This window comes from Manacus vitellinus, unplaced genomic scaffold (genome assembly GCF_001715985.3).
Source record: "Manacus vitellinus isolate BGI_N305 unplaced genomic scaffold, ASM171598v3 scaffold_53_pilon, whole genome shotgun sequence".
Lineage (NCBI taxonomy): Eukaryota > Metazoa > Chordata > Aves > Passeriformes > Pipridae > Manacus > Manacus vitellinus.
This window is the reverse complement of record NW_021940637.1, coordinates 3,796,452-3,811,206: the sequence shown is the minus strand read 5'-3', so window position 1 is coordinate 3,811,206 and position 14,755 is coordinate 3,796,452. Positions and strand designations below refer to the sequence as shown.

Here is a 14,755-nt window from a genome sequence, read left to right as displayed (position 1 = left end):
GGCAAGAAATGCAGGTGGGGAACAAAAAATTGTTCAGTCTCAGGTGTGTCACAAGAAAACAACAACAATATAACCATAAAGAGAGAACACTACTTCCAAATTAAAAGAAAAAAATCTTTAATTTGGATCTGATCATCTGCCTCAGAAACAGGAAACAGACTCTTACTATGAATTCTACTCTTACGGTCTATCTGGTCTGCGAACACCTCTCCGTAGATCATCCAGTAGGGCATGTAGAAGATGTTCCGGGCCAGCCTCCAGGACGGCTCCTCGTCGGGGTGCAGGATGGCCTGGCGGGCCACCCCGAAGCTCATCAGGACCACAAGCATGATGACCACGAAGTAGAGCATGTCAATCATCTGCATGGACAGAGCACAGGAGGCTCTGGTAAGCCCCGGGTGGCACAGCAGCACCAGCAGGGCTGTGTGCCAGCACACATGGAACAAGGGAGCACCAGGAGAGAATCTCCCTCACAGTGACTTTCTACTGCTCATGAATTAAGCATACATAAAAATGCAGAAAAACCCAGCTGTTTAAAGGAGTAATAATTATATTTATTATTTTAATATTTTTAATAATTATTATTTTATTATTATACTTAAAATGCTAAAGTCTTTGCTATCCCTTTCTCCTTGGTATCAAGTGCACTATGCTGTGCTCTCAGCACAGACCTCTTCTGTGGTTGCACAGCAACTATTAGATCATCTCTTCATCATCTCCTGCCCACAGCTGATGGTTTTGCGGGTGATCCTGGTGTATCTGCAGTCTATTATTGCAAGAGGTACTATATCTTGAGTGTGTGTGAAATTCACAGGGCAACTTTTCACAGGTTTTATTCAGAGTCCTACTCGATGGAAAACCTCCTTCTAAATCAGAAAGGAATTTAGTTTCCCATGAAGTTCTGAAAGACATAATTTATAGCAATTCAGGCACTAACCATCTTTCCAATCATCATGACGTAAGGTCCCAGATATTTGTTCACACCAAAGATATCTAGTACTCTAATGTACCAGAAAATGATATCTACGCAGTAAATCACTCTTCCATAACCCATGTAAGGCTGGTTCTGTAGGCGAAGAATTGCTCCTATAATAAATACTGAAATAGCCACCAGGTCAGTAATATTCCAGTATTCCTGGAGCCAAACTTTGACTTTTTGGCTCAGCTTGCCTGGCTCTGACATCAGAATCTGAAATAAAAAACAAACAAACAAACAAAAAAACATTTAAAAATCATTTAACAAAGAAATCATTAGAAAAAACTCCAATTTAACATTTTTGAAGTAATGTTCATGAAAAAAGACCAATCTTGTCATGTGCAACAGGTGTCTGAGACCTCCTCTATTGTCAGAAAATTTTATTTCAAGCAAGAATACTTTTAGTTACTGGCAGGCAAGATTTCCTTTTCATAGAATCATGAAATGATTTGTATTGGAAGGGATGTATGAAGAGCATCTGCTCCAAGCACCCTGCCATCAGCAGGGACACCTCCCACTATCCCAGGTTGCTCCAATCCCCATCTAACCTGGCCTTGGACACTTCCAGGGATGGGGCATCCCCAGCTTCTCAGGAAAACCTGTGCCAGGGCTTCACCACCCTCATTATAAAAAATTTCTTCTTTATGTCCAATTGAAATCTACTTTCTTTCAGTTCAAAACTGCTGCCCCTCGTCCTGTCTCTACAGACCTTTGTAAACAGTCTCTCTCTGTTTTCCTTACAAGTCCCTCTCAGCCTGTTTCCACAGCAGAGCTGTTCCAGTCCTCTGATCATTTTCCTGGCCCTCCTCTGAACCCCCTTTTATATTTGTTCCTATTTTGGCTTTATTGATTAAAACCTTTTTTGCTGTAGGTTTTAATCAATAACATCTAAACCAGGAGATCTGGCTGACTGTCTTGGCATTCATATTTGTCTCCAAATACAGTTGGTATGAGACGTGGGAATTGTGAATTGGAGAAGGACAGACCAAGTGCAAACCACACCACAGCATGTGAGCACTGCAGAAGCTTTTATGCTTTCTTCACACAAAAGTAAGGGGCTGAGTCAGAGAGTACTGGCCAATTGCCCCACTCTGCTGCAGCTCTCATCCAGGATCCCACCAGTAATAACAGACAGGACCGACTGGGATTCCTTCCTGGGTTATGGCCCTGCCCCTCCTCAGAAATGCAGAGCAGAGTGACAACATTACTTTTCACTCCTGAACGCAGGGCACTTCTGCCTGAGCTCTTTTCCCAGTAAGAGAAGGGCTTAATGCATGGAAATGGGTTATAGATGGGTCATAACTCTGCAGCGATGGGGCAATTTGGGACTGTGAAAATGAGAATCTTCTCTCTCATATTTGGCTTCTCAACCCTGAGCACAAGTCCATCCATTACCAACTTCTAAGAGGGAGCTTCATTGTAAGGGTTGTGAGATGTTGGTATGGTCAGACTTTACCTCTCTTACTTTCTCCAAAGCCAAGGTCACAATGTAGGAGATGACAATCCATTCCTGGACTGATGGCCACCGTTCCATCCGCACCAAGATGATATAATTAAATAACATCAAGTAACCAAGGTATGATATCTACCAAAAAAAAAATTCCTTTATGGATTTTAGGTGACAGATCCTAGTTCTCCCACAGTTAGGCAGTATTCAAAGCCCCCTACATTCGTTTCCCTACTAATTTTGCTAACTGTGACCTTCGCACATGTATGAACCCATATGTTGAGGCTCTGTGTGAAATACTCAGCTGCTGAAGACCCTTCCATGCACAGGAAGAAATTTTTTCTTCTCTGAAGGAAGCAGTCCTCCTGCAATGCCCCTCCATAGCTGCCAAGCACACTGGCAGAGGCCACAGGCCTCCAGCAGCTAAAGGAACCACAGATGCTGTGGAACATATGATCCAGACAGCTGAATTATCTCATTTGTTGAAAGAAGAAAAACAGCAATTCTAAAGCCCTCTAAATCAGGCCATTTGTACATGAGGCTTTTTTAACCTATGAAAAAGTAATTTCTTTACACTGTGAAATAATGTTGAATACTTTTCTTTGAAATTAAATAGTAATTTTGCTTTTAGATCATTAATACAGGCAGCAGAAAGGGATCAGTGCAGTGTTTTGTGATTACAAGGTGCTAAAACTAAAAGCCTAGATATTATTATGACCTACCAGGTATCCAGCATCCTAACTTTGAATAAAAAAGAAACCAGTATCTAGGGCACACAAAAAATGAATAAGCAGTAGCATTTATACATTTTCTGTTTTATTATAACTGAGTTTGGCACCAGATAATTCTTGATGCACTTAATAGAAAATTAGATGCTTGCCAAACATTATTTTCATTTAGATTGATTTTAATTATTTAAATGAAAGCACCTATTAAGTCTTAGCAGACTGGGATTTGTGCTTCCATCTGGGCTGCACTCAGGTGAGCAGCAGAGCAAATGACAAGCACTGTCACTGTGGGATCTCTTCTTGGCTCCTAAAGTGTATTTCAATGCAGAACAGGAACCAGGACCTTTTGGAAAGCAAAAGAATCCAGCCTAGTTTGGATGGAGTGACTGCATTGTGGAGCTTGCACTGATGTTGGGGTATGATCAGTCACACAGAGCCTCCTTCGAAGCATGTAGGAGCTTCAGAGACTGACAGCATAAGCTTCAGTTATTCATTTTGTTTCACTGTCTATGCCTTTTTCTCTGAATAAAGGGAGTGCTTTACTCATCAGATCCCATGGAAGTTAGTACTATATTTATTTATTTATTACTTGGTTCTTATTTTTACGTTGAAATCCTTTTGGTTTCACAGGTGTGAGAGAAATGATCACTATCCATTTAATCATCATGACTTACTGTGTAGAACCAAAATTTGACAATAGGTGCATTATAGAATTCATAGATCTTTGTTCCAATTGGAAGGCTCTTTTGTTTCTTCTTTCCATTCTCTTCATCACCTTTTCGGGAGCCTGTATCTGCATTTGCATCCTGGAAGACCAAAGTTGTCAGATTTCATCAATATACAGTTGTAAAAATAGAAGCTTTTCCTCAACTACAGCCCCAACCAACTGATAACTCTGCAGTGATTCCCCTGAGCAACACACCTCTTTTAAAAAATACAAAAATAGCAATTCTGTAAATATGTGGAACTACAAAGACAATTTACACGCCCTTAGAATCCAGTTTGTACATTCCCCAAACTCTTCACTGATTTTTATCCCACAGAGGTAGTTGAGATTTACCTGAGTGATGTATAGCATAATCAGAAAAGTCAGAAAACTGAGCACTATTGAGATATTAGAACTTTCTAATACTCTCCAGTACTGACCGCATTTTCCTCCTCCTTTTCTTTGCCTTCCTCATTTTCTCTTGATGTCTGGTAGGAATAATCATCATAACTCCGATACTCGAGGAAAAGGATGGTGGGAGGGAAGAGAATCCCCATTATAACCTGTAAACAAGAAAGAATTCAACTCAATATTCATTTACATTATAGATTTCGTAACTAGGCAAATCCCATAAACAAAATTTTCTTTTGTATAGTATTCAAGATATTGTGCTATCCTCAAACTACAGAAATGAGTAAGTAGTTCATATGAAGCAATAAGGTATTCTATGAAAATATGGCACCCTGAAAAGCCTCTCATCTCCACAAATACTCTGCAATTAAGAAACTGTGCTGCTAAATTAGTGTTTTCTAAAGAAACATTATGGAATAGACACAATGGTGGTTAGAAAAGGGTTCATGTTTGTTACTAGAGTTTATAGTAACTTTAGTTAGCTACTATAATTAGTTTCAATAGTTAAAAAAACCTATGAAAGGTAAAAGTTTTGCAGATAGCACTGGGGGAATTCTTTTACTATATGAGATTGCTTGGATGAAGAAACACAAGTCAAAGTACAGAAAAGGAGCAGAGAAAAGAATGCAGCTGATGAAACTAGAACATCAGGAGGTTGACTAATTCTTTGGAGAAGAGAAAGGAAGATAATAAACAGATTTAGAAAGCACCATGATGCAATCTGAAAGGCAGGACACTTGTCTGAAGATTTTAAACAGTTTTAAGAGGGAGACATGGGAAAGTGGAAAAAATTGAGAATGACAGAGAGTGCAATGTGTGTGTCAGCAGACTTGGGAGTACCACCTGCAAAGACAGATGCAGCACTTTGTCAGTAAGGGGGGATTTGAGGAAATAAGGAGGTGAGACTGAAAGCAGCACCAGCAGGATGGGCCTCCAGATGGGTGACAGCAAGTGCATAACACAGCAAGGAAAGGATTATATTCACATGAAAGCATACACAAGCAAGCACTGCTCTGCTTCCTTAACGTTGACTCACTGATGTTTCTCTTTCGTGCCAACCCCCTCACATTACTCGTTTTTTTGTAAATCCAACAATTGGGAAATACTACAATCAGTAAGAGAGACTGCATCATCAAATCACAGAGGAGCAACATAAAAATCACAGTTTCACACAATGCAATTGCACAGATTTCACTCTTTGCAACACTGAGTCGACTTTGTGTCTTCTGCTACAACACTGAACAATATAAGAAGCATGTGCCTGCATCTGGTTCATTTTATCTCCCTTCCCATTGCATAGATCCCTAATGGAGATCTTTTTACTTCTATCCAACTAATATTTAATCAAATAAATATGTTCTCAATTAACAGATCTCATGCTTTATTGAAAGCCACAACTTCTCTCTCAGATTCCAGTCATGTTGAGTCTTTCATGGAGTTATATTTTCCTTTGTCATGGGGTAATATTCCTTAGATATGCTGATTTTGGAAACAAAAGAACTTAGCATTAAAACAGGTTATGTTCTTAAAAATCTCCCCTTAGTCAGCTGATTTTGCCTGTGCACTCTGCCTCAGGCAGTGTTAATGCCCCAAACCACCCCTGACCCTGTCCCTGCACAGAGGTACCTTCAGGCCGGGGTTCTTCCGCATGCGCAGGCGCCCCATCCACATGTCCGTCAGGAGCATCTGGCTGCACGTGTGAGCAATGAAGTCCCTGTGCTTGGCTGCCACAGCCAACTTCAGGCAGGTAGAATTACTCCAGTTTTTCAGTTCGTAGGTCAGTAGTTTCATGGCAATCTGCTCATCGTGTTTATAGGACTGATCCAAGAGTTCAACAGCCAGCTGGCCAAAATCTCTGGAAAATGCAAGAAAAGTCTGGTGAAGTTTGACTTAGAAATCAGTGTTTGCTTGCACTTGTGGTTTTGATTCTGTTCACAGGGCATCATGTTTATCCACATACATGTACAATGACAAGAACAACTGAATCTCAAGCTTGATTTGTTTCAAACAAATTGTTAATGACCCCAGAGAATTTGCTTAGACCAGTAACATCTTGAGACCAGTTTAGGCATATCATCAGATACCCCTTAATTTACTTGAGTAAATTCTGAAAATAACTTTGTGAAATAAAACTAGCTAGTTTTACAGAGAGAAAAGCTGAAAAAAGAATGCATTGTCAGAAAAAAATGTGAGTCTTCTCGCTAGTGTTGCCTTGCAATACTACCATGTTTTGCCTTGTTTATTGTTGATTAATTGGCTCCAAATGGCCTTTTCTGTGACTATATTCTAGAAATAAATGGTACTTTACTAAAAGTAAAACTTGTCAGTAGGTCACACAACCCCTTGTATCAAGTAGGTATAAAGTCTGTTCTGCATCTACTAACTTGGAGTTGTTGTCCAGATCCTGAGAGATGTCATCCACCAGCTCACTCTCAGAAGACTCATGGGCCATAGACTTGTACAGCTTACAGGCCACAAGTGCCTTGGCCATGGATTCCTCCCCTCTCTGCCACAGGAAGAGGGCCATCTTCTGCCGCTTCATCAGCACGGCCCACACCATCAGCTCATGGAAGGGGTACTGAAAGCGGCTCACTTCGGGGTCATCCACATCAATATCAATCTCTTCCTCCTTTTTTTTCTTTTTCTTCTTCCCTTTGGTGGGAGGTTCATCATCCTGGGAAGAAAAAAGAAAAATTGTTCCCATCAGTCTTTAACAGCCCACCTGACAAGGGCACCATGCACAGAACAAGTACTGAGAGGACACATTAATACTTAGAGTTCTAACTTGCTTTTGCTGTTTGCTAGAATGAGCCAATAGCATGGGACATATGGGACATGGGACATGAGCATGCACTGGGTAAGCACACACAGCTTCAGGTTTTAGTCAGGGCACCGTTCCTTGCACACGTAATTCCGAGTCACCTATCCTGGGCAAGGGCAGTAGGACCTTTTGGTTCTGAAGGCATCCCTTCACACTGCACTGTGCACACATCTGCACCACATGTGGAAGTGTACCAGTTGTGCCAAGGGAGCTCTAACAAAGTTGAATTCTCTATGAATAGGTTCCCCTGTCATTTCTCATTCTGTATGTCTGTGTCCATCCCTGAAGAACAGGGATACCTGCACATCTCACGGGTACCCAGGCAGCTTTCAGACCCACATGCAGGTGGAGGGGCAACATGCAAACGGAAAAGACGGGCAGAGTCCTTTAGAACAGCAAGATACCAAAGGGAGTGTTCACCTGGGAATAAGCAATCTCCTCTTATGTGTGCAGTGCAAACGGAAGGTATAAGGATCCCATGTCTTAAAGGGATAGGGAGGTTGGAAGTAACTGAAGGGAAGTAGTGACAATGAAGCAGGATCCTGAAGGGAGAAAAGCCATGATTGGGAAAATTAAGGTTTAAATAACGTAGGAAGAACAATGCATATATAGGTGTAGACAGCTCATCATCACTCTAGACCTGGATTCCAGCCTCAGAAGTGGATTGCAAGTAAAAGAATTACTATTCTACAAAGTCAGTCCTTGTTTTCAACAAAACACTATTTTTCAACAAAATATGAACTTAAATTCAAGTTCAGAGTTCAGCCTCACACCCCAGGCTTCCAAAGATGACTCTTCAGTCAGCAATTAAGCATGCAGTTTTAAGAACTTCAGCAGTTTTAAGAACTGCAAGTGCTGACTTCTGTCTCTTACAGAAATTCAAAGGTCATTAATTACATGCAGAAGTGTTGAGCCTCTCTGAAGCACAGGACATAAAATCTCAAATGGAGATTTGAGAATCTCTCACTACGAAAATCTTCTCACTAAGAAAATAATAATAATAAAAAAAAAATAGGTAAGAAAGACAAAGTGTTGATAGGTCTAAAATTCTTCTTTTAGAGCTGCTAATACTGAAAATCAAAATCCCAAAACAGCTGAAGTCACATCAATTTACTGCCCACTTCAGCACAAGAAATATTAAATTTTCTTTTCACTTTTCCTTCTCTTGGAAGAAGGGAGTGGGCTGTCGAGTGGAGAGGGCGCTTGGGTTTGTGCCACATTGAACATTTGAAAGAAAATCAAAATGTGCTTTTGGAGAAGCACTGTGGTCAATGCTGACCAGAGAGGGTCACACCTCTGAGGGGCGGAGCTTTTGGCCTTGAGCCATTAGAAAAAGGGAAGCAGATCAGAGAGGTTAAACATAACATGGACTTTCTCTGTAGAGAAAAAGGCTCCTTATCTGCTTGGTGAAAAAGAGGCATTTGTGTGTGGGTATGATTCACATCAAATATAACATAAGGGACGTCCACACCCTGTGCTTGAACACTCTCACATTAATAAAAGCACACTTCCCAAGGAGTATGCCTGGCCCTGTGCTGGCAGTGCTTTCTTGGTGTATTGTGATACTTTTTTTTTTCAGAAACAGAAACAACTACCACCAAAACAGAGTGAGTTTTTGGGCATCATCTCAGATTTGTTTTTGCTCAGTTACAAATTTCTGCAGACACACAAGTAATTGATGCAGGAGCTGGATCCAAATTCTGGATCAGCCCATCATTCACAAAGCATAGTGCCATCACAGTAGCAAGATGTTTTATAGTGGAGAACAGCAGCTGACGTGTCTGACCACCTTGATTTTTCACTCCAGTTAAAGGTTTTCTCTATGATAAAACTTCATCAGCCCAGAAATTGCTATTTCATGGTTAAAGGAGATTTCACCATAAGTAGCACTGCTGGATCACATTCTCTTTTCAATATCATCAATGTTCACACACGAATGATAAAATCTACAGCATGTTCCAACATGAAACATGTTATTACATAATAGTGCTAAAAGTTGCCTGAAGACTACCAAGCAGAGCTTTAAGCAGTTCTAAGGATGCTACTCATAAAAAAATGGTCAGAAGTATTTCATAGAATGTTTGCAAAATGGAATATCCTGTCCAGTTGAAATTTACTTAAAGTCATAATGAAAAAGTTAAGAGCAAGAACAGAACTGAATCAAGAAATGTTCTGATAAACCAGTATTTTACAACAAATCCAACTTACCTCCATGCCTAGTAGTTTAAGAGCTTTTGGCTGAATATTAAAAAATAGAAAAGAAAAATCAGTTAGATGGAAGACAAAATTCAAAGACCAAACAATACCAAGCAAAACCATTTTCATCTACAAATGCACAATATTTACTATAAACTTACTATTCTAAATAATTGTACCAATCATCATCATCATCATCATCACTACTCTCCCTTTTAATTGTATTTGCAGGAATGCAATGGGTTAGCAAATATTTTCTATGCTGCACCTAAGTGAAAGATTTTGGTTCAAATGGAAGAGTTAAATGAATTAGTCAATAATATATTGCTTTGAGAATTAAAATCACCATGTGGTCACCAAAGCTGAAAAAAAAAGTGCTTCTAAGCACACCACAGTCAGAAATGCTTGGATTGTAAACTACTGGAATAGGTGGAAATTCCCCTCCAGATCAGTGTATTCACCACCTCTCATGTCCTCCCATCCTTTAACAGAGATGTCTTACAGGTTTCTTATGTAACTTCCCTACTGGAGCTCTTCATTCAATCTTGCAGCATTCCTTTAGAATTTAGCATGCAATGTTTAACAAAAATGAAGGAACAGAGTACTACTTATTTTTTACCATCAGCATGATGCCCACATCCAGAATGAACTCATTCTTACCCTCTTTGGTCCAAATAAATTATTATAAAGAGTCCGAAAACTTTTCCGGGTGTAGTTGCAGCGATAAGCTCCACCCATGAGATATTCAAGTACCAGACCAATATCTATTAGGCTGATATGATAATCTGGTGGAAGATTTCCCTACCAAAAAAAAGACAATAAATTAATAAGGACTTTGGATAAGAAAACATAACACAGATTAAATTGTGTGGCTAGACATATGTTATGATTAAATTGGCACATGGGTATTATTTACAACCCCTGGATTCAGTATCTGAATATTTGTATGAAATTATTGCTGATTCACATCATGAAAATTTTTGGGGTCATATTTTCTTGGTTTTGTTGTTGGCAGTTTTTATAGTTGTGAACAAACTCATTTGTTTTACCCCTACACTGTGTCAGTGTCCATACAAGTCTGCACTGTTTGCAAGGGTTATATTGGTGAAATTAAGTAACTTTGTACTGATTATCAATAATCCAGCATAAAAGCATGACCTAATTTTATGGTGAATATCAAGCATACTTTACACACTTTTAAATGGAAAATAATATTCCATCGTATTATCTCCAGTTAATACTACACTGCAGACCATGATTAATGTGCAGCCCAGCATCAAAGCAAAAAGCAAACTAGAATTTCCATGGTTACACCTAAAACTGGGGAGTTGTCGTGACTGTCAGAACTGGGAGCTGCAAATGCTGCATTACTGTCCCAGCCACATCCTAGAGCAATAACTGTTCTACAGCACCACTGAGCAGCTGCTAGGAGGACACAACTAAGGAATACATCCTAAGGAAGGGATACATCCTAAGGAAGCGTCACCTCCAAGTTAACCCAACTGAATCCCCGGGACTGCCGCTGCAGGAGGAGCCATGGAAATGCAGTGGAGGAGGGGAGAGACAGACAGAGCACAATGCAGAGGAACATTAGTGACACAGAGACAATGCTGAATGAGAGAAGCAGAGGAATATGAATTATACATTAACCCAGTACTGAATAATTCCCATATCTGAACCTCTCGGGAATAACTGGGAGTTTTTCTTGCAAAAAGGAGTACAGACAATTTAATGCAGCTGAATTTTACTGAATAAAAGCTCCAAAACCTTAAAGAGATCAAATATGACAAATCTTACAATGACCCTCCCTATTCACAGATAATGAACAAATTTACATGTAATGGAAACAAATGAATAACAAATTTAGGACAGAATAGATTTTTTCCCAGGTAAAAGAAGGAGCGATGGGAGAAAAGTAACTAAAATACACACAAGGAAACAAACAAAAGGGAACAAATTCTGTGTTCATGAATGGGGCTTCCAGATAACCTACAGGCATTTCCTTCTGTTCCTCCTTTGTAAATCCTGCATGGGAGCTTCTTGTAGAGAAGAAACAAAACCTAAATCTCAAATGCCATATCACACTACCGGGAGCTTAAAAAACTTAATTTTTAAATGATTAGCAGTGCCACACCCAATTTAGACTGACATCACTGTTTGTCACAAGCAGATATTTATCTTTCCTTTCCTTAAGAGCTGCCATCTAATTTCAAATGTCTGCTTTCCCCCCTGCTGTGCTGCCTTTACTATTGACTCACGTCTAATGCAATCATGCAAATGTAACACTGCCGTTAGTAGAACTTACCTTTTTCACATCTCTGACCAGCAAATGCAGCGTATTTGGTGGACCCAATCTCTGAAACAAAAATAATTCATGGTCCATCAGAGCTTGAATTCTTCAGGTTCTTGCCAAACACAAATATAATTAATGATCTGGCACCATAAGCAGAACTTAAGACAACCATGTGCTACCAGACTCCAGAGGGGTGAAAAGAAGGAGCTGGGTACAGCGACAAACACATTTCTATCAAGAGCTGTGTGAACCCTTTTTTATAACCCTTCCTGTGCTGATTCAAGTCATAGCACTCAAATCACCAGCACTTGTTGGTATTGTCTGAACTTGCACTTGCTGCAGGAGTCATGAAGGCACTGGAGGACTAGACTGAGGTTATATTTTGTATGAATGCTGCTCTAGACTAACTGCCACTTAAGTGATAGAAAGAAAGACAGCCTAGAAAAGCCACATTCCAAATGAATCAGGTAGGAGAGAATTTGAATAAAGAAGTATGATGTTCTCCAGCTTTGTGAAAAATTTTGCTTTGCTGGGCCACAATGAAAAATGGTACTGACTTCTGCAATGTGCTAAAATAAAAGGTGCTGTGTAAGTGCTTTACCAAATTTAGAGTCTGATTTCAATAATATTAAAACACACATACATGAAAAAATAATTGAGATTCAAAGGAGATGGCCACTCCTGACTGGTCATTAAATTTTGACTATCCACATTAGTTCTTTTAGGTGTTGTGAACGTGCATTTTAAATACATCACTATATTTACATAACAAACTGCAATAGCATCTGAAAGCAATGGGACACTGTGTAGTAGCAATGGCTCCCTTTACTGCTATCCACTACCTTTGTGATGTCAGGGTTAGAACTTTTTGGAAAAACAAGCGTATCTCAGAAGAAGAAGAAGAAGAAAAAGGTATTTTATTATTTCTAGTCACTCACAGTATTATAAAGTTCCTCCAGGCGAGGAATAGTCAGGAAGTGCTGCATATTCACTCCATTCTCAATAAGCAGTTTCACAAAATCCACTCGATCCAGAACCAGTGCATCCAGCATGGCCTGCTCCAGGGAATTCACCTGGAGTGCAGAATGGAGAGTGAGAGACCACATGAGTACAGAAGAGTTGGCTGGCCAACAACCACAAACATTTTCATTGCTTAGGATATCCCTGAGTTCCCAAATACATGGATTAATCTGTGAGTGAAAAGGAATTTAGAGGATAACGTTGTACCCATGTGCAAGTCAATAGAGATGGTAGAGTTCTCCAGTGAGGTCTTGGCTGAGAAGAGAGCAGGGACAGAAACTTTTAGCAATACAGCTGTAGCATTGTCTTTCAACTTGTAGCTTTCAATTATTTTGTTCAGTATTTTTAATTAAATCAGGCATACTATGCTTGACACACTATGTGAAAAAGGGATTTACTTGCTCAGCATGACAGGAACAAGTCAAAATAACACAGAGGCAGAAGGATGAAGATGCTCACTGGTACTCTTGTTTCCTTCTGACAAGTGCAGGGAAGGAAATGGTACAGGTAAGCACTGACTTGTACTCTGGAGGAATGGCTGCATGTGGTGCACATGGGATGAGAGAGGGATTCCTGCCTCAAAGATTGAACAACATCCCTGCACAATCTACTACGGGAATGAGAATCCTGTAGAATGAAAATGTGTATTTTCCTTCTCTCCCTGTCCCTCAGGATGAAAGAAACAATTTTCAACAGTTTCAGTACAAACACTTTCATCTTACCCAGTTGAGGAGTTCAAGCTTTCTTGGGTCTGTTTCTTCTTCTGGCTCTTCTTTTCCTTTTCCTCCTTTTTTCTTTCCTTTTCCTTTCCCTCTGGCTCCTTTAGTCTGAGGTGCTGGAGATTTCTTTTCCTTCTCAGGAGCTGTACCATCAGAAGCTGTAAGGCTTCCTATAGGCTGTATTTATAATGCATTAAAAGGGTTAGAAACCTAATTTATCCCACAGTGATTATTTAACTGGATACACTCCTACTGAACTTCCTCCCCTGTCACCACTTCTAACCTTTCAACTAAAAATGGTAATTTCCTTAAGTATGAGGACCTTGCACACTCACAACTCTGCACTTTTCCTAAAGCTGTTATGTCGATGGAGTCAATAACACAGAGTCAATAACACGGAGTCAATAACACAGAGTCAAAGCAGTAAAGTAGGGAGACTGTGGAGGATTTCTCTCAAAGAATAAAACCAGTGCTGGAGGATCGTCACACTGCAGTTCCTTTGCTCTCAGTCAAAGCAATAGCTGTCAAAATAAATAGCAGCAAGAGCTGGACAGAAAGAGCTCAACAAGAATGCTGCATGATGCCAAGTAGCATCCACAGTACAGAGGCAGAAAGCAGAGGACAGAGGGCCACTCACTGGTTCATTGACTTCTGCAGGCAGCACTTGCATTCCTACCCTTGGAGACACACTTGGGCTTTTCAGTGCCCTCCCCTTCCCAGCCCAGGTGCCCAAGGCAGGCAGGCACACATGGATCCCACTGCTTGGCTGTCACTGGGAGGCTTAACACGCTCCAGCAAACACTGAGGTTGTGTCACCTCCACAGACATGTTACCTGGATCACAACTGCCTGTGCTCTGCACAGAGAACTTCAGGACCAAGCCTTTAACAAGGTTTGTTTCCATTCCAAAGCCTAGACAAAACTGCAACTGCCAACTTGCATCCCAGGCTGGTCTGAAAGCAATCTTTATGACTCTGAAATAGCAGTGAATCACAACGGGCTGACACTGTTTCCACAGACTCCTGTGGATTAAAAGTTATGAACTAGGCCAAAGCAGTACCAGGTTTCAGCTGCTTGGTAGAACCCCAAAATCTAACCACTATAATATGGAGGTTGGAACATTCCACCCAATTAAACATTTTATAGTAATAATATTTTGTAATCTTTAGGATTATTGAATCCTCTCTGCATAAGCATTTTAATGAACCTTGAATATTGGAAACATCACATTACTAGAAGTGAAGAAATAAAACTGCATATGCAGCAACATTTGTTTAAATTTAATTATGTGGGCTTCCAAATGAAATAAATCTCTCTACTCTGTATAGCATGCACACGAATGGTATTCCTTTGAGTGTCATTTTATTGCATAGTTGCAGGAAAGACAACTACGTGAAAAATCCACCAAAATTCTTTCCCTTCATTCTTACAGCCTCTTT

General features: G+C 40.1%; 1 protein-coding gene across 1 annotated transcript in view; it reads right to left on the bottom strand.

Annotated features, from left to right (window-relative positions):
• The window catches only part of TRPM1 (transient receptor potential cation channel subfamily M member 1), a 96,501-nt gene that overhangs the window by 11,131 nt on the left and 70,615 nt on the right, over positions 1-14,755 (bottom strand). The window contains exons 15-26 of the mRNA XM_018081467.2: positions 13,321-13,494; positions 12,517-12,651; positions 11,591-11,641; positions 9,946-10,086; positions 9,298-9,327; positions 6,653-6,942; positions 5,895-6,123; positions 4,298-4,420; positions 3,826-3,957; positions 2,433-2,561; positions 938-1,189; positions 167-359 (exon numbers count right to left, since the gene is read on the bottom strand). Coding sequence (XP_017936956.1) covers positions 167-359; positions 938-1,189; positions 2,433-2,561; positions 3,826-3,957; positions 4,298-4,420; positions 5,895-6,123; positions 6,653-6,942; positions 9,298-9,327; positions 9,946-10,086; positions 11,591-11,641; positions 12,517-12,651; positions 13,321-13,494 — 1,879 coding nt within the window. The remainder of the gene's footprint in view (positions 1-166; positions 360-937; positions 1,190-2,432; positions 2,562-3,825; positions 3,958-4,297; positions 4,421-5,894; positions 6,124-6,652; positions 6,943-9,297; positions 9,328-9,945; positions 10,087-11,590; positions 11,642-12,516; positions 12,652-13,320; positions 13,495-14,755) is intronic.